This window comes from Watersipora subatra, chromosome 1 (assembly GCF_963576615.1).
Source record: "Watersipora subatra chromosome 1, tzWatSuba1.1, whole genome shotgun sequence".
NCBI classification, from domain to species: Eukaryota; Metazoa; Bryozoa; class Gymnolaemata; order Cheilostomatida; family Watersiporidae; genus Watersipora; species Watersipora subatra.
In genome coordinates, this window is record NC_088708.1 from 38,566,669 (window position 1) to 38,592,747 (window position 26,079).

Genomic DNA, 26,079 nt, shown 5'->3' on the forward strand with positions numbered 1-26,079 from the left:
AAAACGACGTCGTTTTCAGCTCTAAAAAGTTCGGCTGATGACATTTCTGGCCGAAACGAACTATTTCGGTACTGCTCGAAATTTCGTGCCGAACCCTTGCTCTTATTGGCTGGTTAAAATTCTAGAATTCTAGCGAGCACGCGTCACATTTCTTCTTACGTGCGTGCGAGTAAAGTTAAAAAACAAATGGGACGATACTTTTATTTTGCTAAATAAACAACATGAAGCAATTTACGACAAGGTTCACCCGGACTTGTGATTGGGTTGCATAAATGTAAGATGTTGCACTTAAGTTTTGCATAAATGTAAGGGAATGGTTGTGATTTTCTTTCATGTAGAATATAAGTAATGTGTCATATTCATCCTGATGAACTATCGTTGACTGATTTATTTATGTAAAACCACAGTACTATGATAAAGACTGTTTTTGTTTGTTATGTACTCAGCATAGAAAAACATTCATATGTTAATAAAAAAAATATAATTATGTTGATGGGAAGGGTTAGCAAAATATTTGTATCGAGTGATTTATTTTGAGCAGCCGAACGATCTTCTGATAAATCTGCTGTGTAATTATAATTTATAATTGTTCCTCAAAGTTTTTTTGTTTACAATAGAAATATTTAACTCAAATACATAACAACTACTAATGAAACCGTGTCCTGTCTCTATACGTATGGTATCTAGGAAGCGAAGTTACTTCGGTGGCCGTGTGACATGTGCCACGAACCGAACCAGCCTCCGAACCGAACCGATCCTACGTCGGTTCGGTGCTCGTGTGACCACGCCTTTAGATGGCCTTTTTCCACAACGTCAGCCACACAGGTAAAAACTCCATAAAGTAGTGTACATAGAGATGTTACAGTTTATGAAAGATAATAACAACTAAATAGGTATTTGTTACTTCTTTAGCGCATGTACTAAATCGGAACAATTTAGTACATGCTTTTCCACCGTAATATCCTGAGAAGGTGTTTTTTCATAGTATGCTAACTGATTGATTTGTACTTATATATTTTATATAAGAAAAAGTGCCTTAAAAATATGGTTGCGTCAAATTTGAGTTGATTTTTTTAAAAACGGATTCATACCTTTTAGCCTTTTATATTACATACCATTTAGTCTTTCATATTACGTACCATTTAGTCTTTCATATTACATGCCGTTTAGTCTTTCATATTACATACTGTTTAGTCTTTCATATTACATAACATTTAGTCTTTCGTATTACATACCGTTTAGTCTTTCATATTACATGCTGTTTAATCTTTCATATTACATACCATTTAGTTTTTCATATTACAAACCGTTTAGAGTTTCATATTACATACTGTTTAGTGTTTCATATTACATGCTGTTTAATCTTTCATATTACATACCATTTAGTTTTTCATATTACAAACCGTTTAGACTTTCATATTACATACTGTTTAGTGTTTCATATTACATAACATTTAGTCTTTCGTATTACATACCATTTAGTCTTTCATATTACATACTGTTTAATCTTTAATATTACATACCATTTAGTCTTTCATATTACAAACCGTTTAGACTTTCATATTACATACTGTTTAGTCTTTCATATTACATAACATTTAGTCTTTCATATTACATACTGTTTAGTCTTTCATAATACATATAGTTTAGTATTTCATATTACATGTTAGGCCATGACTGTACTACTGAGATAAGGCCATAACAGTTATATTATAAAAGTCTGCTCATACAAATTTTGTGCTTAGCGGAAGTTTCATAAGCTTCCATGTTTAAACTGCACTTCATATAAAGGAAGACCAACTATGATGTTTTCAGTGCAAACATGCGAAAATATGAGTGTTCCAATTTTGTTGAAAACAATAGCAATATAAGTCAAGTAGAAATAATAGCTGAAACTTTCTATATGTGTATATGTACCGTATATGTATGTATATATGGCTTAATATGTAAATAACTAACCTTGACATGGTATGGGCCGAGAACTAACCAACCGCAGATGGTGAATGCAATGTAGAATATAGACGCACATATCAGAAACCTAAGAACATCTGGCAGCGCCTTCTTGCAAGTCAAAACTAAAACCTACAACATTGTCAGGTCATGCACACCTTGAGTATACAAGTTAGTCACGGGAAAAACAATGACAGATACTAGCACATGCCGTCTCAACTGATATCTATGGTTACCTGTCTAAATAAGATAAGAGTTGGTGATAGCCACTGGTATCTCAAAAATAGTGCTGTGAAATGTCTTGGTTACATTGCCAATTGACAGCACTATCTCTGCCGATGTTGTTAAATGGAACTCTTGTGAATGCACCATGAGCGAAAAAGTGAGGGCTAACAACCTGGCTTGTAGCAGAATAGGCAAATCACGAGAAGGTAAAGTATACTAAAAGGTAGACCACTAAGCATGAGCAGGTAAAGTATACTAAAAGGAAGACCACTAATCATGAGAAGGTAAAGTGTACTAAAAGGAAGACCAGTAATCATGAGTAGGTAAAGTATACTAAAAGGTAGACCACTAATTCTGAATAGGTAAAGTATACTAAAAGGTAGACCAGTAATCATGAGTAGGTAAAGTATACTAAAAGGAAGACCACTAATCATGAGTAGGTAAAGTATACTAAAAGGAAGACCACTAATCATGAGTAGGTAAAAGTGTACTAAAAGGTAGACCACTAATCATGAGTAAGTGAAGTATACTAAAAGGGAGACCACTTATCATGAGTAGGTAAAGTATACTAAAAGGTAGACCACTAATCAGAGTAGGTAAAGTATACTAAAAGGTAGACCACTAATCATTTGTAGGTAAAGTATACTAAAAGGAAGACCGCTAATCATGAGTAGGTAAAGTATACTAAAAGGAAGACCACTAATCATGAGTAGGTAAAGTATACTAAAAGGTAGACCACTAATCATGAGTAAGTAAAGTGTACTAAAAGGTAGACCACTAATCATGAGTAAGTAAAGTATACTAAAAGGTAGACCACTAATCATGAGTAGGTAAAGTGTACTAAAAGGTAGACCACTAATCATGAGTAGGTAAAGTATACTAAAAGGTAGACCACTAATCATGAGTAGGTAAAGTGTACTAAAAGGTAGACCACTAATCATGAGTAGGTAAAGTGTACTAAAAGGAAGACCACTAATCATGAGTAGGTAAAGTGTACTAAAAGGTAGACCACTAATCAAGAGTAGGTAAAGGTATAAACACACTAGGCGATATTTAGAGCGATATCACGCTGCGTGGCGCTAATCTGCGCTAGAATTCACCCAGCGTGCTCATCCAGAGCGATAACGTTAGACTTTTTCTGCACAACTTTATCGCTAGTGAGATGCATTTCGATTGGTTGGATTTTACCAGAATGCAATTTTATGGCGGGTAATTATTTCTTATCGATGTTCACCAACGTACATCAGCGACAATTTGCTATTTTGTTAATATTGAAGCATCTTCAGAACGAGCAGCGAATTGTTAATGAATTTAAGAATAGCACTCCCAGTCATGTGCACCATTACAAACAAAAATTTCAAAAAATCCAAGTTGAAAACCAACAGTTGGAGTCAATCGTTGCGCGGGTTGACCATCTTGAAAACGGTAAATATTTAATACATTAGGCCTAAATATAAAAAACCACTACAAAATAAAATATGTATAAAAATAGTAAAGAATATTACAGTTAAAAATGCAATAATCGTTTTTCTTATGTCTCCTTGTAGTGCAGGCAGTGTACAATCCGTGAAAGTGAGATAGGTTTAATAACAAATGCGTAAGTTGTTTACGTTGTCGCCTAGACGGCGCCATATTGACTGACCTAAATTTATTAACTCCGAAGAAACTAATGATACGGAATTTTATTGGCAGTTTGTGGGCGTGCCGATTATATCGCTTGCTAGTGAATCGCTCAAGTGTGTTTATGCACACGCTAGCGATATCTCCGCCCTCCTCGTGATGCTCGCGATAAAATCGCCTAGTGTGTTTACACCTTAAAGTATACTAAAAGGTAGACCAGTAATCATGAGAAGGTAAAGTGTACTAAAAGGTAGACCACTAATCATGAGAAGGTAAAGTATACTAAAAGGTAGACCACTAATCATGAGTAGGTAAAGTGTTCTAAAAGGAATACCACTAATCATGAGCAGGTAAAGTGTACTAAAAGGTAGACCAGTAATCATGAGTAGATAAAGTATACTAAAAGGTAGACCACTAATCATGAGAAGGTAAAGTATACTAAAAAGTAGACCACTAATCATGAGTAGGTAAAGTGTACTAAAAGGTAAACCACTAATCAAGAGAAGGTAAAGTGTACTAAAAGGAAGACCACTAATCATGAGTAGGTAAAGTGTACTAAAAGGAAGCCCACTAATCATGAGAAGGTAAAGTATACTAAAAGGTAGACCACTAATCATGAGTAGGTAAAGTGTACTAAAAGGTAGACCAGTAATCATGAGTAGGTAAAGTGTACTAAAAAGAAGACCACTAATCATGACTAGGTAAAGTGTACTAAAAGGAAGACCACTAATCATGAATAGGTAAAGTATACTAAAAGGTAAACCACTAATCATGAGAAGGTAAAGTATACTAAAAGGTAGACCACAAATCATGAGTAGGTAAAGTGTACTAAAAGGTAGACCAGTAATCATGAGTAGGTAAAGTGTACTAAAAGGAAGACCACTAATCATGACTAGGTAAAGTGTACTAAAAGGAAGACCACTAATCATGAGAAGGTAAAGTGTACTAAAAGGTAGACCACTAATTATGAGTAAGTGAAGTGTACTAAAAGGAAGCCCACTAATCATGAGTAGGTAAAGTGTACTAAAAGGTAGACCAGTAATCATGAGTAGGTAAAGTGTACTAAAAGGAAGACCACTAATCATGACTAGGTAAAGTGTACTAAAAGGTAGACCTCTAATCATGAGTAGGTAAAGTGTACTAAAAGGAAGACCACTAATCACGAGAAGGTAAAGTGTACTAAAAGGTAGACCACTAATCATGAGTAGGTAAAGTTTACTAGAAGGTAAACCACTAATCATGAGTAGGTAAAGTATACTAAAAGGAAGACCACTAATCATGTGTAGGTAAAGTATACTAAAAAGTAAACCACTAATCATGAGAAGGTAAAGTGTACTAAAAGGTAGACCAGTAATCATGAGTAGGTAAAGTGTACTAAAAGGCATACCACTAATCATGAGTAGGTAAAGTATACTAAAAGGAAGACCACTAATCATGAGTAGGTAAAGTATACTAAAAGGAAGACCAGTAATCATGAGTTTGTAAAGTATACTAAAAGGAAGACCACTAATCATGAGTAGGTAAAGTATACTAAAAAGTAAACCACTATTCATGAGAAGGTAAAGTGTACTAAAAGGTAGACCTCTAATCATGAGTAGGTAAAGTATACTAAAAGGTAGACCCCTAAGCATGGGTAGGTAAAGCATACTAAAAGGAAGACCACTAATCATGAGTAGGTAAAGTATACTAAAAGGTAAACCACTAATCATGAGAAGGTAAGTGTACTAAAAGGCATACCACTAATCATGAGTAGGTAAAGTATACTAAAAGGAAGACCACTAATCATGAGTATGTAAAGTATACTAAAAGGAAGACCACTAATCATGAGAAGGTAAAGTGTACTAAAAGGTAGACCGCTAATCATGAGAAGATAAAGTATACTAAAAGGTAGACCACTAATCATGAGTAGGTAAAGTATACTAAAAGGTAAACCACTAATCACGAAAAGGTAAAGTATACTAAAAGGTAGACCACTAATCATGAGTAGGTAAAGTATACTAAAAGGTAAACCACTAATCACGAGAAGGTAAAGTATACTAAAAGGTAGACCACTAATCATGAGTAGGTAAAGTGTACTAAGAGGTAGACCAATAATCATGGGTAGGTAAAGTGTACTGAAAGGTAGACCAATAATCATGGGTAGGTAAAGTGTACTGAAAGGTAGACCACCAATGTATTCTTACTATTATGCATAAGCACCAGTAGTGATGCACGATAAAACGATATTGCACAATAGGTGTCGATCTTGTGTGGGACGATTTTATATTGGGGCGTTTTGCAGGTCGTCTCTGTAAGCGGGTATATCCACGTTTTCGATATCATGTCAAGACAATAAATATCTGTGTTTAATTGGCAGAACTAACATCGGTTATCGCCAGCTTTCGTGACTCAATATCGGCACAGCACTAGTTCCTGAAAACTTATTTGCGAGCCCGCGGATTTCCTTTCTTTTTGAGAATCATCTAGAAACGGACCAGCGAGGTAGAAAAAAGTTTCATGAAGGTTTCTAAAAAAGTTAAAGAGAGAAGACAACCCCTAATATTTTTGTGTTCGGACAAGATTATCGCCTTTGCATTTTTGTCTTTTTCGTGAAACGTCACAATAATCTTAATAGAGAGAGCATAACTCCAAAGTTTCGATCCTGAACGATATAGATAGTACACAGGGTCAATATATCATTTGAGCATGTGGTGTCATATCGCACAGCACTAAGCACCAATGGAACAGTTTCTATCAAATTGTTACAAGTCAGTGCAAAACACTGTCAAAAAAAGTGCATGTAGAAAGCTTTATGAAAATTTATATTCTAGTATTGGACAAAAACTTGTGACAGTATGCTCCTCTATGGTTACGTAACAGACAAGTAAGCTGGCAGACTGTGTTAAGGTGAGATACTTGTTAACTTACATTATACTTCTTAAAGTATTCAAAATATCTCATGACTCCCATCCATATGAGGATTGTTGCGATGCCGAGTAGCATGGTTGCCGTGTCATAGTATTCAAACTTCTGTAATCAAATTATCATCAACGTGCAATATATTTTAACACGAGAGTCAACTGTACACAGTACAACAGACTATTAGATAAAAGTGTGACATATATGGTAGATAAAGTTATCATGGTCCATCATATGATAGGCAAGGTACAACAAGGAACGGTAAGAAAGTAAGTCACACGCAGCACAATGTATCATGATATGAGAGTATGTATACGTGGTATAATGGATATTATTGAGTATGATATTGAGTATGATATTGAGTATGATATACCCGCTGGTAGAGAGACATCTTGAAAGCAGTCCCAATGATTGTGAGTACATCTGAGATGACTATCATGACAAACCAGAGACTGATGAAGAGCATGATGTCCTCACCTTTGAACTTATAGTTGAAGTGCTTCTCAAAGAAACGCTTTGATAGCTACAGACAAAGGACATGACTACAGCCTATAAACGCAAGCGTATACAACTAAAAATGACACGACTACAGCTTACAAAAACAAGTGCATACCGTTCCAAATGAAACGAGTACAATGAATAAACATGAGTGTATTATACCGCTACAAATGCTATATGTGTTGTGTACATCTGCATGACCAAGAGATATTGACTGTAGGAGTGAGCATAATATAAAAAGCTCATTGTGAAATTAGTTAGAAGAGCTAATTGTGAAATGAGTGGAAAGCGCTCATTGTGAGATAAATTGGAAGAGCTAATTGTGAGATAAGTTGGAAGAGCTCATTGTGAGATGACTGAGAAGAGCTGATCGTGAGTTAAGTGGGGAAAGCTTGTGAGACGAATAAAAAAGCTCATAGAGAAACGAGAGGGCGGAGCTCATTGTGAGATGTGTGAGAAGAACTGATTGTGAGATGAGTGTGGAAAAGCTCTTTGCGAAATTGGTGGCAAGAGCGCATCGTGAGATGAGAGGGAAGAGCTTATTGTGAGATGTGAGGGAAGAGCGCATCGTGAGATGTGAGGGAAGAGCGCATCGTGAGATGTGAGGGAAGAGCGCATCGTGAGATGTGAGGGAAGAGCGCATCGTGAGATGTGAGGGAAGAGCGCATCGTGAGATGTGAGGGAAGAGCGCATCGTGAGATGTGAGGGAAGAGCGCATCGTGAGATGTGAGGGAAGAGCGCATCGTGAGATGTGAGGGAAAAGCTGATTGTGAGATGTGAGGGAAGAGCTGATTGTGAGACGAGTGAGAAGAGGTTGTTGTGAGACGAGTGAAAAGAGCTCATTGTGAGATAGGAGTGAAGAGCTCAATACAGCACTGGCTAAAGTCAACTTTACTTCAAACCCTGAAATACATTACTGTGTAGGTTCCCGCAGGCCTGTTTGGCCCGAGCATGGAAGTCAAAATTCTTGTCTCCGTTATCAATGGTCGCATTGCAACAAAAGGAACGTAGAACATGCAATTTGATATACCCTACCTGTAAGAGATGCAAGGCCTTTTTAATGGACCTGAGACAGGTCACCAGGGAGATGCAGCAGCAGGCCATAACACAAATGTCAAGAACCATCATCAATGATGTCTGCGTGGTAGAATCTGTGATAGAACCAGGTCAGCGATCAGTGAGACCGTAGGAAATGCTTATGTCTGACCATGTAAAAGTACAACAAGAAAATCTATTGTAATAGCAAAGACATTAAAGCGAGTAATTAAAATCTGCTATGGTGTAACGCAAGCGATAAGGAAACAGATGTCAGAGTCAGACAGTCAAGACATTTGACTCGCTAATGCTTGTATCGAGTGTACAATATATACAAATGAAGCATAGGTACTAGTTAATCAAAATTACGGTATATCTCATGATATAAGATTATGAGCTATTAAGATATATAAACCAGTCAGAGGTATTGGGTAGTACATAATAAAAATTGAACTTCCTTGTTTCCGTCGTATACTTTACATCTTCTGATTAAACTACTGTCAATACATAGTATGTACGTACATGTAGTGTAAGATATACATCTTCTGATTAAACTATTGTTAATACATAATATGTACGTACATGTAGTGTAAGGTATACATCTTCTGATTAAACTATTGTCAATACATAGTATGTACGTACATGTAGTGTAAAATATACAACTTCTGATTAAACTATTGTCAATACATAGTATGTACGTACATGTAGTGTAAGGTGTTTAATCTTCTGATTGAACTATTGTCAATACATAGTATGTACGTACGTGTAGCATAAGGTATACAACTACACACCCTTCACACACGTCAAAAGTATTTTAGATAAACATGCGTGTACAGATACATTTGAATGCATAGAAAAATTTACAAAAATAATTTATCAATACATGAAAGATATAATGTTCAGGCCTAAAAGAACACTATAAACACCAAGAAAAAAGCAGTCACATTCCCATTCATAGGGCTTACTTTGGGTATAAGTGCTGCCATCATAGCAGTTTAGTGGATCAAGGTCAATCTTCATACGCACCAACATCTGCCCATCGTGGTCATTGTTGTCATATACGGCCTTCAGAGAGAGAGAGAGCAGGGATGATCAGCAAAGGTTTAAGGGAAATAAAGTCAAATTTACGAAAAGGACAATCTCATGCAAGCTCATGAAATATGACATACTCAACCTAAAAACACATCTAAGAACAGTGAACTAGATTTTATAATGTAATAATAATAAATATAACAAGACAATTCAAACTGAAGGGTTGCTATAATGTAATAATAATAAATATTACAACACAATTCAAACTGAAGGGTTGGTTTGCTTTTACGATCATCAAAAACTCATAAAGTTCTCCGTAGTTGCAATTTTGTAAGATTACTAGCTGTACCACCTGGCGTTGCCTGGGTAATAAAAAGTCTTTGGGACAGAAAATTGATTTGTCCTTAACAGATAAGAACATTTATCATTCTAACTTTCAAACTACATATCATGAAAACAGTGTTTTTTGTAGTTGAAATAAATTAGGAGAAAAATTAAAAACAATTGTAAAAGCTTTCAAACTTTGTCAAACTGTAACTTTCAAATTTTATATCATGTGGGAATGATTTTGCGCAGAGCAGGTTCTTTTCTTTGGATACATTAGACAATGTGTAACTTCTGAGAATACATGTATTTAACAGATTAATAAAAAAATAGGACAGAATATGGTAGTATTTTGTGGTTGAAATTTTATTAGAACAATGTCTGCCAAAAATGGTTGAATTAAAAATTAATATTAATAATAAAGGTTGGAAACTAAGCAATAATAGGTAACAGTGATAGGACAATGAATAATGGTTAAACTTCAAACAGATATTAAACTCAAATTATGTTAAAAAAAATGCAAGTTGCGATTAAAACGATAACGTAACAAACTGTAAAAACTTATATTATAAACTTTAAAAGTCGTAAAAAGTTTATAAATGTAATAAGAGAATGTAAATCTACCTATATATATATATATATATTTCTCAAAGTATGTAAATGTATGTAAATATAAGAGAGTGAGGAATAACTGATACTAACGATAAATCTTCCAAATGATTGTTGTAAAACGTGAAAATAATTACGAATTACTAATTGGTTAGGTTTAGAAGGAAAGATGTGTAAGCTAATACACAAAGTGAGCACTGATAGAAAAAATTTTTTAACACGCATTTCACGAACAAAACATTCGGCTGTTGAGGAAAGGAAATAGCGCTTGTTACTATACTATATCGCTATTAAAATAAACGCTAATTAACAAAATGAATAAAATTTTAACAAAATAAACACAACTGTAAAGGTTTTCAAAATTTTTCAAACAACTGTAACTTTCAAACTTCATATCATGAGGAAAAGGTTTTGTGCAGGACAACTAAATTAAAAATAAATAAAACAACTGTAAATGTTTTCAAACCACTGTAAATTTAAAAGTTCATAACTTTCAGCGACGTATAGCTTTTAGTAACGTACAGTGGAACCTCGGTTATTGAACATAATCGTTCCAAAAGGTTGTTATGTGTTACCTGTTAGGTTACGCTATGTGTTAGGTTGTTGTAGCGTTGCTAACCGAGTTTTTTGAGATCCAACAATTTTTCCCATTAAAATAAAATTATGTAGATTTTAATCCGTTCCAAAATGAGGAAAAACTTGGGTAAATTTCGGAGATATACTTCGGTAAAGTAAAGTTTAACATTTTACACCATAAGCTGTACTGTATACCGCATACTATAAATAGAAACGGTTATATATAGATCGTGTTTAATTTTAATAAAATGTTTTATATTTAGGATGATGAAAAAAGAAAGCAAAAGTAAACTTTCCGTACGTTTGGCTTTTAAAACATCCAAAGCATTAAAGGTTAAAATACAATACTAAAATATATGCAACAGATAGTTATATCAAAAATCGTAGAAAAAAGAAAATATAAACAGCAATGGCCTGTTTACTTTACATCTTTAAAGGAGACTCATCCTCCAAAACAACTCGACTGTAACAACTCGAAAGTAACTCGACTGGAAGGGTTAACTTCCTAGCAAATTTCTTCGGTAGAGGAGGCGTCGTCCCACATGGTTTCTCCCTTTTTGTAAATAATTTACCAAGCGTAAAATGCTTATTCACTTCCAAGCGTTTCCGGAGCTTTGCTAATTGCAATGCGCATGCTCCAGTCGAGAACCGAATTTATGTTGAAGCTCCGAGGCAAACAAGTCTCAAAATCTTTGGTAAAAAACCTAAGGCTAAAATAATTAGCACGCATGTGCTATCTATTTAATATGAAAACACTATTGATCGCTATGGTGCAATAGCTCAGTGGTAGAGCATCCGGTTAAAACTCTCGTCGATAAGAGAACTGTCATGAGTTCGAATCCATCTGATCTTTGAAAATCAAGATTTTAAGATCTATAGCCGGATTTCCGACAGACAGACATATATGGACACACGGACTTTAAGAAATATATATATAGATGTAAGATTATGCTACCCACAGACTACCCACTGTTTGTATCTATTATATGTTGCGGATGCCCACTGTAGTGTTTGTATCTATTATAAGTGTAGGCACCCACTGTAGTGATTATATCTATTATAAGTTTAGGGTATTCACTGTAGTGTTTGTATATATTCTAAGCGTAAGATAGCCACTGTCAGTAGTGCTTATATATATGGTAAGTACTAGCTGTGCTACCCGGCGTTGCCCGAGTAATAGAAAAGTTTTTGGACAGAAAATTGATTTGTATTTAACATATTACAACATTTGCCATTGTAACTTTCAAACTACATATCATGAGAAAAGTGTTTTGTCTTATAAACAATGAGAAGTAGTGAGAGTCGCTCGCTATTAGCCTGCGCTATCAGCCAGTACGTTTAATAATGTGGGCGAACAGCTTCTCATGACGTTATGCTATGACCCGCGTCGTACACAAACCTGTTGGGTATTTGCTCTCATATACTGACTTATATTGACAAGGTAGCAGTTCAATTTCTGCGGTTTAGTGGATAGTGCTTCGGTCTGGTGAATGGCAGGTTCTGAGATTGAATCTTCTTCGGTATGGAATCTTTACACTAAGATTTTAAGATTTATACCCGCAATGCGTACCAACATATCCACCTATATGCAGAGTACAGACATACTTTGAGAAATATATAGATAAGATACCTATAATTGTAGTGTTTATATCTATTATAGGTTTAGGGTGCCCACTGTAGTGTTTTTATCTATTGTAATTGTAAAGTGCCTATTGTAATTATCAAGTACCCACTGTATCATTTATTGTACGTTTACGATACCCACTGTAGTATTTATATAAGTTTAGGGTGACCACTGCAGTGTTTATAACTGTCAATATCATAAATTTAGGGCACCCACTGTGGTGTTTATATTCATTGTAAGTGTAGGGCACCCACTATAGTGTTTATATCTTTTGTAATAGTAGGGCACCCACTGTAAAGTTTATATCTATTGTAAGTGTAGGGCTTACACAGTATCTATTATAAGCTTAGAGCACTTTCTGTAGTGTTTATATATAATATTATTGTAAGGTTAGGGTAGCCACACTAGTGTTTCTATCAATCATAAGTTTGGAGCACCCACCGTAGCATTAATATTTAGACAGTCCGGGTCACTAAAAGAGCTGAGAGCGCTTTGAGCATTGATATGTATTCCATTGAGAGCAAAGCTCAGCTCTATCGAATGCAGTTTTTGAACTGTAAAATGGTAGCCATGCTGCCGCAGGAACTCAACAGCGTCATACTCTTCTGTGCCGTTATCCTTCCTCACGGCAGTTAAGTTAAAGAAGACTAAAACAAAGAGATACTATGTTGCTAAATTCAATGCAATATTACTGATCCAAGACCCTTTGCTTTGCATTATTCTATGTTATTATTTTGTAAAAACTGAAATAACCACGGTTGGTGACTTATATGCGGCTAGCAGCAAATGGTGACACCCTGGGTTTTTTGAAACCAGATATTTTAGCGACCTGATGGAAGATATGGAGCATATGCCTGTGAAGTCTGGATGAAACCGGTCAACAATATAAAAACATAGCATCTACATGGACTAACACGCGTGTGCACACAAGTACTCACGCACACAAGTACTCACGCACGCACATATATACACATATGCACAAATATACACACACATATACACACACATACCCATACATATATACACAAATATACACACACATATACACACACATATACACACACATAAACACACACATACCCACACATATATACACACATATACACACACATATCAAGACATATACACACGTATTTGAGGCAGGCTATAAGATCGACAAAAAATAATTGTAAGCAATAGATATAAACTGGTAGAGACATGTATGCGCCTCCTCGTGTATTTAAAGATTTACGACAACTTTGGACAATTTACGACTTTGGATAAATTGTAATTATGGTGATAAATCGAACATTGTCGCTTGTTATTGTAAAGGATTTGCCGGCCTTCACTCAGGCACGATCTAGATCTGAAGAAATGTTGCATAAATGTAAGAAAAGTGAGTGCGGTTCTTCGTTCGTTTTATTCCAAGGGAAATTTCATTAGTCGTGGAGCTTCGACTACTCTGCTCTTGGAATCACATTGTTTTGTTCACTCTATATCGAATGGATCTTCCATTTGCTTTCTATTTTCCCGCCAATTATGATGCCATGCCAGATATTATATATCAATCTGATCAGCAGAAGATGTAGTTGTTCTCAGAAGGCAGTCTACACAGCAATCAAGACTTGGACCTCCAATGGCAGTCTTAAACCCACCTACTCTGCTGGACGACCCAAGAAGACGACTATCCGTGAAGATCGGTACATGGTACGAAGATCCCTCGCTGACAGACATCTGAACAGTACTCAATTTTGTAAGGAGATCAAGGACAACAGAGATATTGAGATTCACCCCAGTACAGTGCGAAGAAGACTGCTTGCAAATGGTTTGAAAGGCTGCAAGGCAAGGCGCAAGCCCTTAGTTTCTGAGAAACAGCGAAAGCGTCGTCTAGACTGGGCTAAAGATAAATGGTTCTGGACAACAGCCCAATGGCAAAGGGTCTTGTTCAGTGATGAGTCAACATTTACCATCCAAAACCTCTCTGGAAATTGTTATGTGAGGAGATGATCTGGAGAGGAGTACAGCCCGGCTTATACGCTACCAACCATCAAGCACCCTACTGGAGTCATGGTACGGGGTTGCATGACAGCTTTTGGTGTGGGAAGACTCTCCATTTGTGAAGGCATGATGAATGGAGACAAATACATCAAGACCATGGAAGATGTCATGCTTCCAAGTGCTCGGAGCCTGTTCACCAGCAACGACCAACCCTGGTACTACCAGGATGACAATGCACCCTGCCACCGTGCCAAGAGAGTCAAGGAGTGGATGACCAGAAGTAATGTGAGGGTAATAGACTGGCCAGCACAAAGCCCTGACCTGAATCCCATTGAAAATCTTTGACAGCGTATTGGTGTGATAGCCAGCAAAGATAAACCAAAGACAAAACGGGAGCTCATAGAGAAGATTATTCATGCTTGGCATCACATCATCACTCCTGAAGAGCTCAGATAGTTGGTAAACAGCATGCCTCGACAGTGTCAGATGGTGATCAAGAACAAGGGCTGGCCAATAAAATACTAATGCTCAGCTCAAGACACCTTACTAGTCCTTCTGAAGACCAACAATAACCCAACGGCCCTTTTCAGGGCCACCAATTTGTATAAAAGAGTTTGTTTGTATCCTATTTTATCAATTTTCACTAACAACATTCATAGCCTGCAATACGTCTGCCTTTCGGTAGATCCACCCCAGCGATAAAAATCTGAGAATATTTTCGAATATTTGGCATCATCTTGTTCTTCAGAATTTTCCCTTTCAAATGATATATATATTGATGGGGTTGAGGCACTTAACTCCAAAGAATTTCTTAGACAACAGCATATAAACATACATATTTGAAGATTTAACTGGTGATTCCAAGTTTATGCACACCACTGTATATATATATATATATATATATATATATATATATATATATGTATATGTATGTATGTATATATATATATGTATATATATATGTATATATATGTATATATATGTATATACATGTATATACATATTCCTTGGACCGTATAATGGAACCGGGTAGGAAGCCATATAAGAATAATGATTAATAGAGTCGCTAACCACCTCGCTTAGTTACGGCCAAACTAACAAAGTATTAGCGATAAGACACATAATGAGGAGATACGCAACATGCAAAATATAAGAGTAATTATATGCGAGTATATAACACCTCAGAAATAAATTCGTGGCCCGGTGTCCGCCACATTATGCGCCATTATTTATGCGCCAGTAAAAGCGCCAAAATTACACCAGCTGGCACGACAATTCTTGATCTTTTTAAAAGCAGGAAAACTGTGGTGACTAAGAAACAAATGAGAGCAAGCAGAAGAAATGCTCATTTGCTGCAGTTAGAATTTAAGTTTAAGAAATTGAAGTTTTTTTCTTGAAAGTAACCTTAAAAACAACGTAGTATTTTCACAGTACGTTCAAGTTATTATTAGCTATTTTATTGTTCTTTGCAAAAGTGTAATTTTGTTTTCTCAGCAGGTAAACCATTATACATGCCACATCTTTTCATTTTATGGTGTAAACATGGTATAAAAGCATTAAAAGCTAGATAAAAACGCTATGTGTAGTATTTATTTTTTAATGTAAAATATCAAAGGGGTTTGTGGCTCCCACTACGTTCTTTCCTGCGGAAAACGGGTACAAATGGCTGTTTGAGTAGAGAAGGTTGCCGTCCCCTGCCTTAGTAAAAATGGTGCATGTACACAGAGTAATATGATATTGTAAGTTGCTGTTGACCAACTATCTCCCAGTATTCTATGCTTAGGCATATACAAGCCACAACCTGACTGTTTCATAGATAAAAGTTAATATTAGGGGGTACACATCTTTTTAAAGATGTGGTTGCGTCAAAAGATTCGATTTAATGAAATTGAGACCCATAAAAGGCTAAAACATCAGCTACAAATTGATGCCATTTTTGTCTTTGTAGACCAACCCTGTCCAGAGATATATGCGTTTGAATGAGGCCCTCTTTTAAAAAGCTCACGTTCCAGCGGGTGCTTCTTTCGTGACGTCACAAGCAATATATCTGAATAGAAACCATGAGCGATAAATATGAGGTCGCTTCCTTAGCCAATTATCAGCGCGAAATTTTTAAATAGGCCGTAATAAATGTTATCACTCGTAAAACATGTTGTCTGTGATCTCAAATTTAGGGATTTTACTCTATTATTAAATCGCATGGACATCGATAGTTACTAAATTAATTAACATCGTTACTTTAACGAATTACTCGATCGACACATTTTATTGGCGAACAATGTACATGTAATTGTAAAATTGTTGTAAAGTTGCTGCGAAGGTGACTCCGAGTTTTCTTGGCATCAGGTAGTTAAAGTTCTACGTAGGAAGATCAGAGAATGGAGGTAAATTTATCTTTTACTTTGAGTCTCCTATAGAGTTTCCTGTTCAGTTTACATTCAGATTATATTTCCCAGTTTGAGGCTAAAATGTAATTTCCTGTGCATGCGAGATACGTATGTACAGTGAGTTCTTGACAGGCTTCTTTTTAATCTTTAGCATCTAGCTATACAATGGCTTAGATTGATGAATATACTAAAGGTAATATTTTAGTACTCATTAATACATGTACTAATTAATAAAATTATAACTTTTTGCTATCACTAATCATCGTTTTATATTTTTTTATCGGTTCACCTAGCTACATTTGCTTCAAATTTGCTGCGGCAGCTTTATCTAGTAAATTAGATTTATGATTTGACATTAGATGTTCACTTTTCACTTGTAAAAAGTGAAGAAAATCGATTGATCAATGCAAATCTTTAATTTCCACAACCAAAGCTTCGAATTGTTGGCTTGGCGTACTTGTGCCTTTGTTAAACGTTTATTGGTTTTTAAAATTAGACTCGCAATCTATTTAACTCCCAATTTGAAAGCTTTCAATAGATACGCTTTAGAATGACATATCTATGAATGACATATATTTATTGCATTTGTTTTACTGATTACAGAATGTTTATGTCGTCCCACCAGCCGAAGCAGCTTTGTCACTGCTGGAAACTGCCATAAAGGGGAAAGAGAGACTTGAATGTGTGCTGCATAAACCATGATGTTTTGTTTGAGTTTGTTGCAGTAGATGAATTTGTCTTATTGTATCAGCTAAAACTATGTGAGTGGCCACGACTTGATGAATATCTTTAATAAAAGCTTTATGCCAAGATGAAAATATTTTTCCTTGTAAAAATTATATAATAAAACAATATTGTTGAAGATAATGCAAAACATGATTTGCAGAATATTGTAGTGAATTGGATATGGTCTATGGATATCCGCAGAACTGGAGAATGTGAGTTCAAATTCAGTTTGCAGCAGAATTCTCATCCTTAAAACTCTATCCCTATGTATATTCTTTTCAAAGACGCGACTTGCTTACTTACGGTAGTATGAAACTAGTAGTCTTCGGTGTAGGCAATGATATACAGCCCCGCCCCAAGGATAGGCAACAGACATAAGGTGGGCGGGACTTATGGGAGGCTGTATATCGTTAGTATGGGTAGCGGCGGAACTGTGCTGATACAAAGACCTTAATCTACATAGTTAGCTTGACAGAATTACCGTAGACCGGTAGAATTGGTAGTCGCTACCCAAATGTTTACACAACATTTGGAGAAAGTGAGTTGAACAAATTTTCAATTTTCGTTATTTGATGCCTTTGAAACATTCATAATAATGCATCTGTAGCTGGATTTAAAATTTTATTCTAGCCAACATGAGCAAATACAAAATAAGATACATGCCAATAGAGCCGCGTAGGACTAGACTTTTATCGCAAATAGCCGATGTGAATACGAGAGATAGAGACAGGTTGTATAACGCGTGACATCATTTTGGGCAAGTCTGGGCACGTTTTTGTGGCCTGAGCGTTTTTTCGGCGATCAGATTTTTTCGATTTTAATCTTCAAATATCTTGGCAATGAGATCGAGTAACACAACAAACAACATATCAACTGATAGAGAAAAAAAAATGCTTTCTTTTAAGATAAACTCAAATTTGACGCAACCACATCTTTAAGAAGAGTTCTTAAATGTTTGTTGCTGATTGGTTGAAACACTGTTTCTACGCACATAAAAACAGACCAAGCAGTATTTAGGACTCAAGTATGTATAACCAACAAATGCTGGCCTGTCACCACTGCTAATGCCAAAGGCCACCAGACTACATGGCAACCTGCCAACTCACTCGATGTTGTTGTTTAAATTTCAAATGAATCTTGATCTACTGCATCGAAGCCTATGTACCAGCTATGCGACAAGAAATCGTGTTATATTGAAAGTCCCTTTAAGTAATGAGCAATCATAAAGAAATGTTTTGAAGGCAGCAACTATGTGAAAATATCATATATAAATCAACAGCTGACACTCTATGGCATCTAAGGTATAATAGTCGCCCTCATCCTTCACTTTAATTACATTAATCGCATGATTGTCATCAAAGTAGATGAGACAAATAAGTGGAGCTGGTGAAATGGATGAACAACTTAGAAACAGAGTGGCATCGGCATTCTGCTCTAAGAGTTAAGGTACGGCCACATGTGACGATTCTATTATTGTTTATCATCGATTTTATCATCATTATCATTTGGCGATTTCTGACCGAAACCACGAAATGAACGAAAAACGCAGAATTATTCGGCCGAAATTTACAGAATTGTCTGAGCGGTGCATGCACATCAAAATGCATGCACAATTTAGGCAGTTGCATTGTATGTAGAACTGCGCTGGTACTTTTATTGTGTGTCGTAATAAATGTCTTGGACCAAACCAATCGCAAAAGCTGCTAAAATCGCTATCTCTAATAATTTGTTCAACTAATTAAAATCGTTTCGTCGACGATTTCGGTGTGCAGGCACAGCTCTGACAATTCTGTGAATTTCGGCCGAAGACTTTTGTGTTTTTAGTTCATTTCATGTTTTCAGTCAGAACTAACGATGAAATCGTCACATGTGGCCATCAGTACCTTTACACTTGTAATGAAGTCACCCGAAATCTGTGAATGTCTGTGCTAAACATGAGAGAAAATTGTGACTCGATCTCAAGAACATTTCTAACCTCTTTGTTAGTTCAGCAAAATGTAGTAACAACTTAGAATCAACTGGCCCGGTTTGAAATCTATAGCATAAGAATCTTATAACATATGATTGAGTATAGCAGATGGCAACTGCATATTAAACGCTGTACCAGATAATACAGTGCATCTACAGATATTGTGCAAATTAAACGCTGTACCAGATAATACAGTGCATCCACAGATATTGTACAAATTAAACGCTGTACCAGATAAGAAAGTGCATCCACAGATATTGTACAAATTAAACGCTGCACCAGATAATACAGTGCATCCACAGATATTGTACAAATTAAACGCTGTACCAGATAAGGAAGTGCATCCACAGATATTGTACAAATTAAACGCTGTACCAGATAATACAGTGCATCCACAGATATTGTACAAATTAAACGCTGTACCAGATAAGAAAGTGCATCCACAGATATTGTACAAATTAAAGGAAAGGATTAGAATAACATTGCAGTACATGCAGACTATGTCAGGGTAACATCGGCCTATATTATATCAGAGTAGCATAAACTACATTTGTATCACAGAATAGCATAAACTATCACAGAGTAGCATAAACTATCACAGAATAGCATAAACTATCACATAGCATAAATTATTACAGAATAGCATAAACTATCACAGAGTAGCGTAAACTATCACAGAATAGCAAAAACTATCACAGAGTAGCGTAAACTATCACAGAGTAGCGTAAACTATCAGAGTAGCGTAAACTATTACAGAGTAGCATAAACTATCACAAAGTAACATAAACTAATAGAATAGCATTGATTGTATCAGAGTTGTATAAAATTTATTATAAAAAATGGACTACCGTAAAACCTCGATTTTAACGCCATGACACTTTATTTTTCAACCCTTCCCCTATATGGCATTTTATTAGAGGTGATGTTAAAATAAAGGGTGGTGCTGTATTTTTCGACTAGCTCATCAAAGTTTCGAGAACATAAATAATAATTTATCTTCCCAAAATTTAACCTGCTATGGGTGAAGCGATATCGCCCTAATGTCACCTATATTCTACTGTCTGTCGGGCAGAATGACATTAATGCCGTCAGCATTTTGCTAAACCATTTTTCATATACAGTGCACCCTCAGGATACAATGTTGATCTGTTCCAGGGTTGGTATCGCACGGTGAAAAAATGGTATGTAGAGGTATAGAAACAATAGTACATGTAATCATATAATGCAAACATCCCTTGGTAAAGATCATCAAAATTTAATATAAGTGCTGTAAATATTAAAAATTGGTAACAAAATAGTATGTTAACCTTAGTAACTATAGGTACCGATAGTAACTTTATTGTATTTAGGGTGTTTAGTGGTGATTATCTGCAATAAAATGTAACATTATAATGTACCATGGTTAGTACGTACCATAGGGAGTTCTTACCTTCAAGACAGATATACATATAAAATAAACTTTGAATTCACCGTAAATAAGTTTAGCTTACTAAACACACACCTTAAGCTAAGTTTTAGTGCGTATTTATAACTATTTTACTGAATTTCAACTTTTTATCACTAAAATTTTATCATTTACCGGTTTCTGTTTTCGCTTTCACTATAACTTTTACAAGACCTGTTTACAACCTTTTTCAACCTAATTGTCATAAAAGCCTGAACGATGCTGTTTACGTAATGAAGTGGATTTTTGTTAGCGGGTTAACGGAAGTTGTCTGACCACTCACCTTCTGTTTGCAACTCCAACTTTACTACTGGTTTTTAACGAAAAATATTCTCGCTTTACATACGAGAATTGCTGAACTGAGAGAAATCAGTCATCATGTCTCTTTCAGGCAATGTGAAAATATTTTTGGCAAACAACAATTTGGTGTCTGCTACTTTGACGTACGTAATAAGCACACTGACTGCCAAATTTGAACCCGAGCAAAATTTTGTTGACTTCGTATGGTGAAATAAGACGCACATGATGAGGTGAAAAAGTCATCATGTTCCAATACATAGGGTGAAAAAATTGTATATCAGGGTGATCGTATTCTGAGGGTGCACTGTACGTCAAAGTATCACACCACGTTAAACAAGTAACTACATATTAACAGTTAAACATATTAGCCGGATACAGTTATTAATTATTTTGATAGTGGCACTTTCAAGGTTTTAAAGAAAAAATGGTAGCTTTAGAATTAGAAAATGGACTTCGATACACCATAACAATGGCTGCCATTACATCGTACGGTGTTCCTGTAGAGTATACTCATCGCTCATCAAAACGCTTAAAAGTCTTCAGGTCAGATTGCAAACCACATTATGGACAAATCTGAAAACAATGGATCAGATTCAAACCTTAGTGACTTTGAATCAGAGTGTATTTATGATGATTGTTCTTCTGAAGTACACTGTCACTAGCCATGACAACCACTACAGCAATGATGAAAGAATTAATTATGATTGATGTAATCTAGTCATTATTAGTACCATTTTGTGGGCACTATTCTACTGATCACTTTCTACTATGGGTTTGTGAAAATAAAACATAATGAATGTCAAAATGGCTGTCAAATAGAAGTGGTGTTCAAATAGAGATTTTACGGCATATCATATTCGTATAGATTGTACAAAAAAGGAAAAATTAAATCATAATAGCATAGATTACATTAAGGTAGCATAAATTGTACCAAAATAGCACAAGCTCGAAAGTCTTTAAAGATTGACTTGCAACAAAATTCACATTACAGTTATTTGGTATCAAAAGATTCACCATGTCTTACTTTGTTGTGTTGTAAGTGCCAAATATGTGGAAACGTGATTACAAGCTTTTAAAACCTCAAAAACGAAAAGCCGCTGTAGATTGGAATCTCTTCATTTCGATGACATAACCACGAAATTTGGTTATCATCTTGTCACGTATGTTTTCACGTGAATTGAAAGGCCAATACAAAGCTCAATATAAAACTTATCGTAGCACTAGTTTATGACAAACACTTCGGGGTTTACCGAAGACCCCGTATCAAATATAGATGCTGGCTACTTTACAGTTTTGTTTCAGCCTGGTCTAATTGGCAACTCGTAATCTGATCATGTGACCCAATACTTCGCAAATAATTTCTGCAGCACTTTTCGATTATCACAAGTGACCAACAGGCTCGTCATGATTATCAGACAATGATATGTACTCCTTCAAACTAAGGCTAAAAAATTAAACGAATTTTTACAGTAAGTTATAAGATATCACTGCTAAAAGTGATAGCATTACATTGACGATAAAACAGACGCGTGAGAACAATAGACATAGTTTAATTGAATGCGTGAAGTATATTTGTGAAAATATTTCGACGAATAAGGTTGCAAGAAAATGTAAACAGAAACCATCTCTCACAACTACATCACACTCGAGCCGTTTTGGAAAGAGAATCCAAACTATGGCGGTCTCGTGTGGCTGCGATTTTCTGTTCGTTTTTGAGCTTTTAAGAGCTTGAAATCTCCTTTCCACATATTTTGCACCTACAACACAACAGAGTAAGACGTGGTGAATCTTTTCATATCAAATAACGGTAATGTGAATTTTGTTGCAAGTCAACCTTCAAGTATTAGGTGATTGATGACTCTTGTCCAATACAGCAATACTAAATACGATTGTCTTATAATCACTACATATATCGAAAATTAACATACCATTGTCAAGGTTTGGGTTGAGGTTGTAGGTGATGTTGCTGGGAAATATATCTCCCCTTCGAAAATAGGTAAGCTTAAGATGTGCATATTTTGATTTTAGCTGAGACTGCACTTTTGGATAACCATATGCTCCAACCGCCACCTCCACAGTCTTGTTGTACTACATGAATAAAAAGTGAAAAATAACACTTTCAATAAGAATGGTTTGCATGAAAATAAAATAAGAAAGTGACACCAACACAATTTCATAATCAGCAGTGAAAAACATTCTTACCATTTTCATGGCATGGTTAATATGGTCTACAAGCTCTGAGTATTTGTAGAGGGCATATTCACCAGTCGCTGGTGGATACGGTAGTGTCTCATATGCAGGATCCCATTTGTTGAATAAAATATGTTCTAAGGCAAGTTTAGTTTTGTGCTGATAGTTGACAAAATTTGTCCGCTCATAGGCAAGAGAAAAGACCTAAACACAAAGAGTTTGTTGCTTTGACAAATAATTAAGGTTGGTTAAAAGACTAGCATTTTACACTTAAATTTGCTAGCTTTTTAAAGTTAAGCGTGTTGAAATTAAAAGTATTTTTTTAAATTGATCACCATGTGAATATTAAAATTCATATTTTGATTAAACATTTAAAAAAATAATTTAAAACTACAAAAATTAACATATTAACGATAAAAAAATTACAAATATCGCTATTTTGGCTTACTAACCTGAATAGTCACAATTATTATCTTGAGAAACTGAACAATAAGTTTCCATGGTTTCCTACGACGAGCTTGATACTTCTCACACGGTGTCATAAAAAAAAATCGCAGATGTCGCCTTATTTGGTCTACCTTAGGAGGCGGGTAGGGACTGTCTTCCTTTTGTCTAAGATCAAACTCATGGGAGTCTGACTCGGCCGAGTTAATAGAAAACATTTCGTCACCCATCTAAAAAAAATATACAACAGCAAGTGTCGCTACGTAAAACAAAACTTTATGCTAATTATAAAGACATCGTAAAACAAACATTGTCGCAATAAAATTGAGTAATATGGGCTAGCAAATGCATACATGTGTAGGCGTTGGATAAGTTAAAAACTAAAGTAATACTAGTCCCTACACATTGCACATATACTGTTATTTTTCATATAACAATGGTCTAAAACTATGCAAAACATTAAAATGAACGCTTTTGCCATATACGTTTTGGGTTATCCCTTTTAAGCATCAATAGGTTCACACATCATATTCGTCAAACACATTCCTCGTCAATGTCTAATCCTCGTACGAATAAATACACAACTAGATCGGGTTCGCGTGTTCAACGAGTAGCTTTGCATTTTGCTACGGCAAGTACATACTGGTACACGTCCACTATAATTACTTTTTACGAAGCGCAGGCTAACGCTTCTCACGCTCCATTGAGCCCGCCATATGATGGCCTGTCTTGACAAACTGTTGTTTTGGCGGAGTTGTCACCCGTCGAGCAGAGCGGGCGAAACAGCAACAAAACAACAGTTGTTTGCTCGCTCCGCTCGACGGGGGACAGCTCTGCAAAAACAACAGCCCACTGAATTATACTACCCCTGGAATAAAGCAATGGCCTAACTAAACATGAACTTTCGTGCAACGACTTGAGCGCCATCTTGATTACTGCTACATGGGCTCCCGGCTGTAATTAGTGAAATGGGGATAATAATTATCCCAAAAAAAAACTCATTTATCTGGTGGAAATCAGTGTTTTGCCATTAATTGCTACCACTACGACAACCCTGAAACACGGTGGGTTAATGATATATCATTTCGCAAGTGAGCTTAGCGTTTTATTCCTGCATTAGTAGCACTAGTACAGCAGGAGCTGTTTAGAAGAAGCTTACTAGTAGCTTGTTAGTAGCAGCTTGCTAGTAGCTTGTTAGTAGTAGCTTGCTAGTAGTAGCTGTTTAGTAGTTTGCTAGAAGATGGTTAGTAGCTTGCTAGCAGATGGTTAGAAGCTTGCTAGTAGCTGGTTAGTAGTAGATTGCTAGCAACTGGTTAGTAGTAGCTTGCTAATAGCCGGTTAGTAGTAGCTTGCTAGTAGTAGCTGCATACCTGCCAACTCTCACGCATTGGGCGTGAGAGTCACGCAATCACCCCAAAGAAAAAATGAAAATGCGTGAGAATTGCGTGAGATTTTTGCCCCAATTTCCACAACTTTATATATACTATCATTGATACATCCACTGCCCCAAAACCAAATCTCACGCATTGCCCCACTCTTGGGTTGGCAGGTCTGAGTAGCTGGTTAGTATCTTGCTAGTAGCTGGTTAGTAGCTTTTAGTAGTAGCTGGTTATAAGCTTGCTAGTTGCTGATTAGTAGCAGCTTGCTAGCGACTGGTTAGTAGTAACTTGCTAATAGCTGGTTAGTAGCTTGCTTCTGTTACTACTCACAACCAGCCTTTAGTGAACTTTTACCTGGTTTTCATTATTTTACGCATCACTATCGTTGACTGTTTTTACTAAAACTAAATTGAACTGCTGGTTGATTCATCTTGGCTGGTGTTGGAGACAAAGTAGGTCAGTACTGGTGCTGCTAAATTCAAATAACAACAGTCACTGTTCTCATAGATCAGGAGTGCCAGTTACATGGGACAAACTTTGTTAGTAACTGCAATCTTTATCATTATCTCTAGAGCAAGTTTTTGTCAATAAAAGTAAACTTCTGTTAGTTGATAAGAATGTTTTGAAACACAAAAAAAACATCCTGGGCATCAAAGGTACATTTTTCTAAAAGGTTGAAAATCAAACTTTCAGTTTTTTCTTTGTCAATAAAAGTTTCCCGTAATTATAACTGACTATATAAGACCACAAATCTTAATCTGTATGTTTTTTAATAATTTGATTACCTAGTTTTCTTATCATCAGGTTTTCGAGTGAAGAGCCAGAAAGATGGCATACTTGGTAGACTGTTTCCAGGCGGCAGGAGATCCCCA

General features: G+C 35.9%; 1 protein-coding gene across 3 annotated transcripts in view; it reads right to left on the reverse strand.

The window, feature by feature from the left end:
• LOC137399197 (mucolipin-3-like) overlaps positions 1-24,392 on the reverse strand; it is a 41,594-nt gene extending 17,202 nt beyond the window's left edge. For 2 of the 3 annotated variants that reach the window (XM_068085201.1, XM_068085209.1), the window contains exons 1-10: positions 24,314-24,392; positions 23,837-24,058; positions 23,397-23,588; positions 23,123-23,282; positions 12,833-13,038; positions 9,192-9,291; positions 8,227-8,342; positions 7,067-7,216; positions 6,703-6,804; positions 1,960-2,082 (exon numbers count right to left, since the gene is read on the reverse strand). In XM_068085201.1, the coding sequence (XP_067941302.1) occupies positions 1,960-2,082; positions 6,703-6,804; positions 7,067-7,216; positions 8,227-8,342; positions 9,192-9,291; positions 12,833-13,038; positions 23,123-23,282; positions 23,397-23,588; positions 23,837-24,058 (1,371 nt within the window). In that variant the 5' untranslated portion in view covers positions 24,314-24,392. The remainder of the gene's footprint in view (positions 1-1,959; positions 2,083-6,702; positions 6,805-7,066; positions 7,217-8,226; positions 8,343-9,191; positions 9,292-12,832; positions 13,039-23,122; positions 23,283-23,396; positions 23,589-23,836; positions 24,059-24,313) is intronic. The other variant, XM_068085218.1, reaches the window with a different exon arrangement.
• Between the last annotated feature and the right edge of the window lie 1,687 nt (positions 24,393-26,079).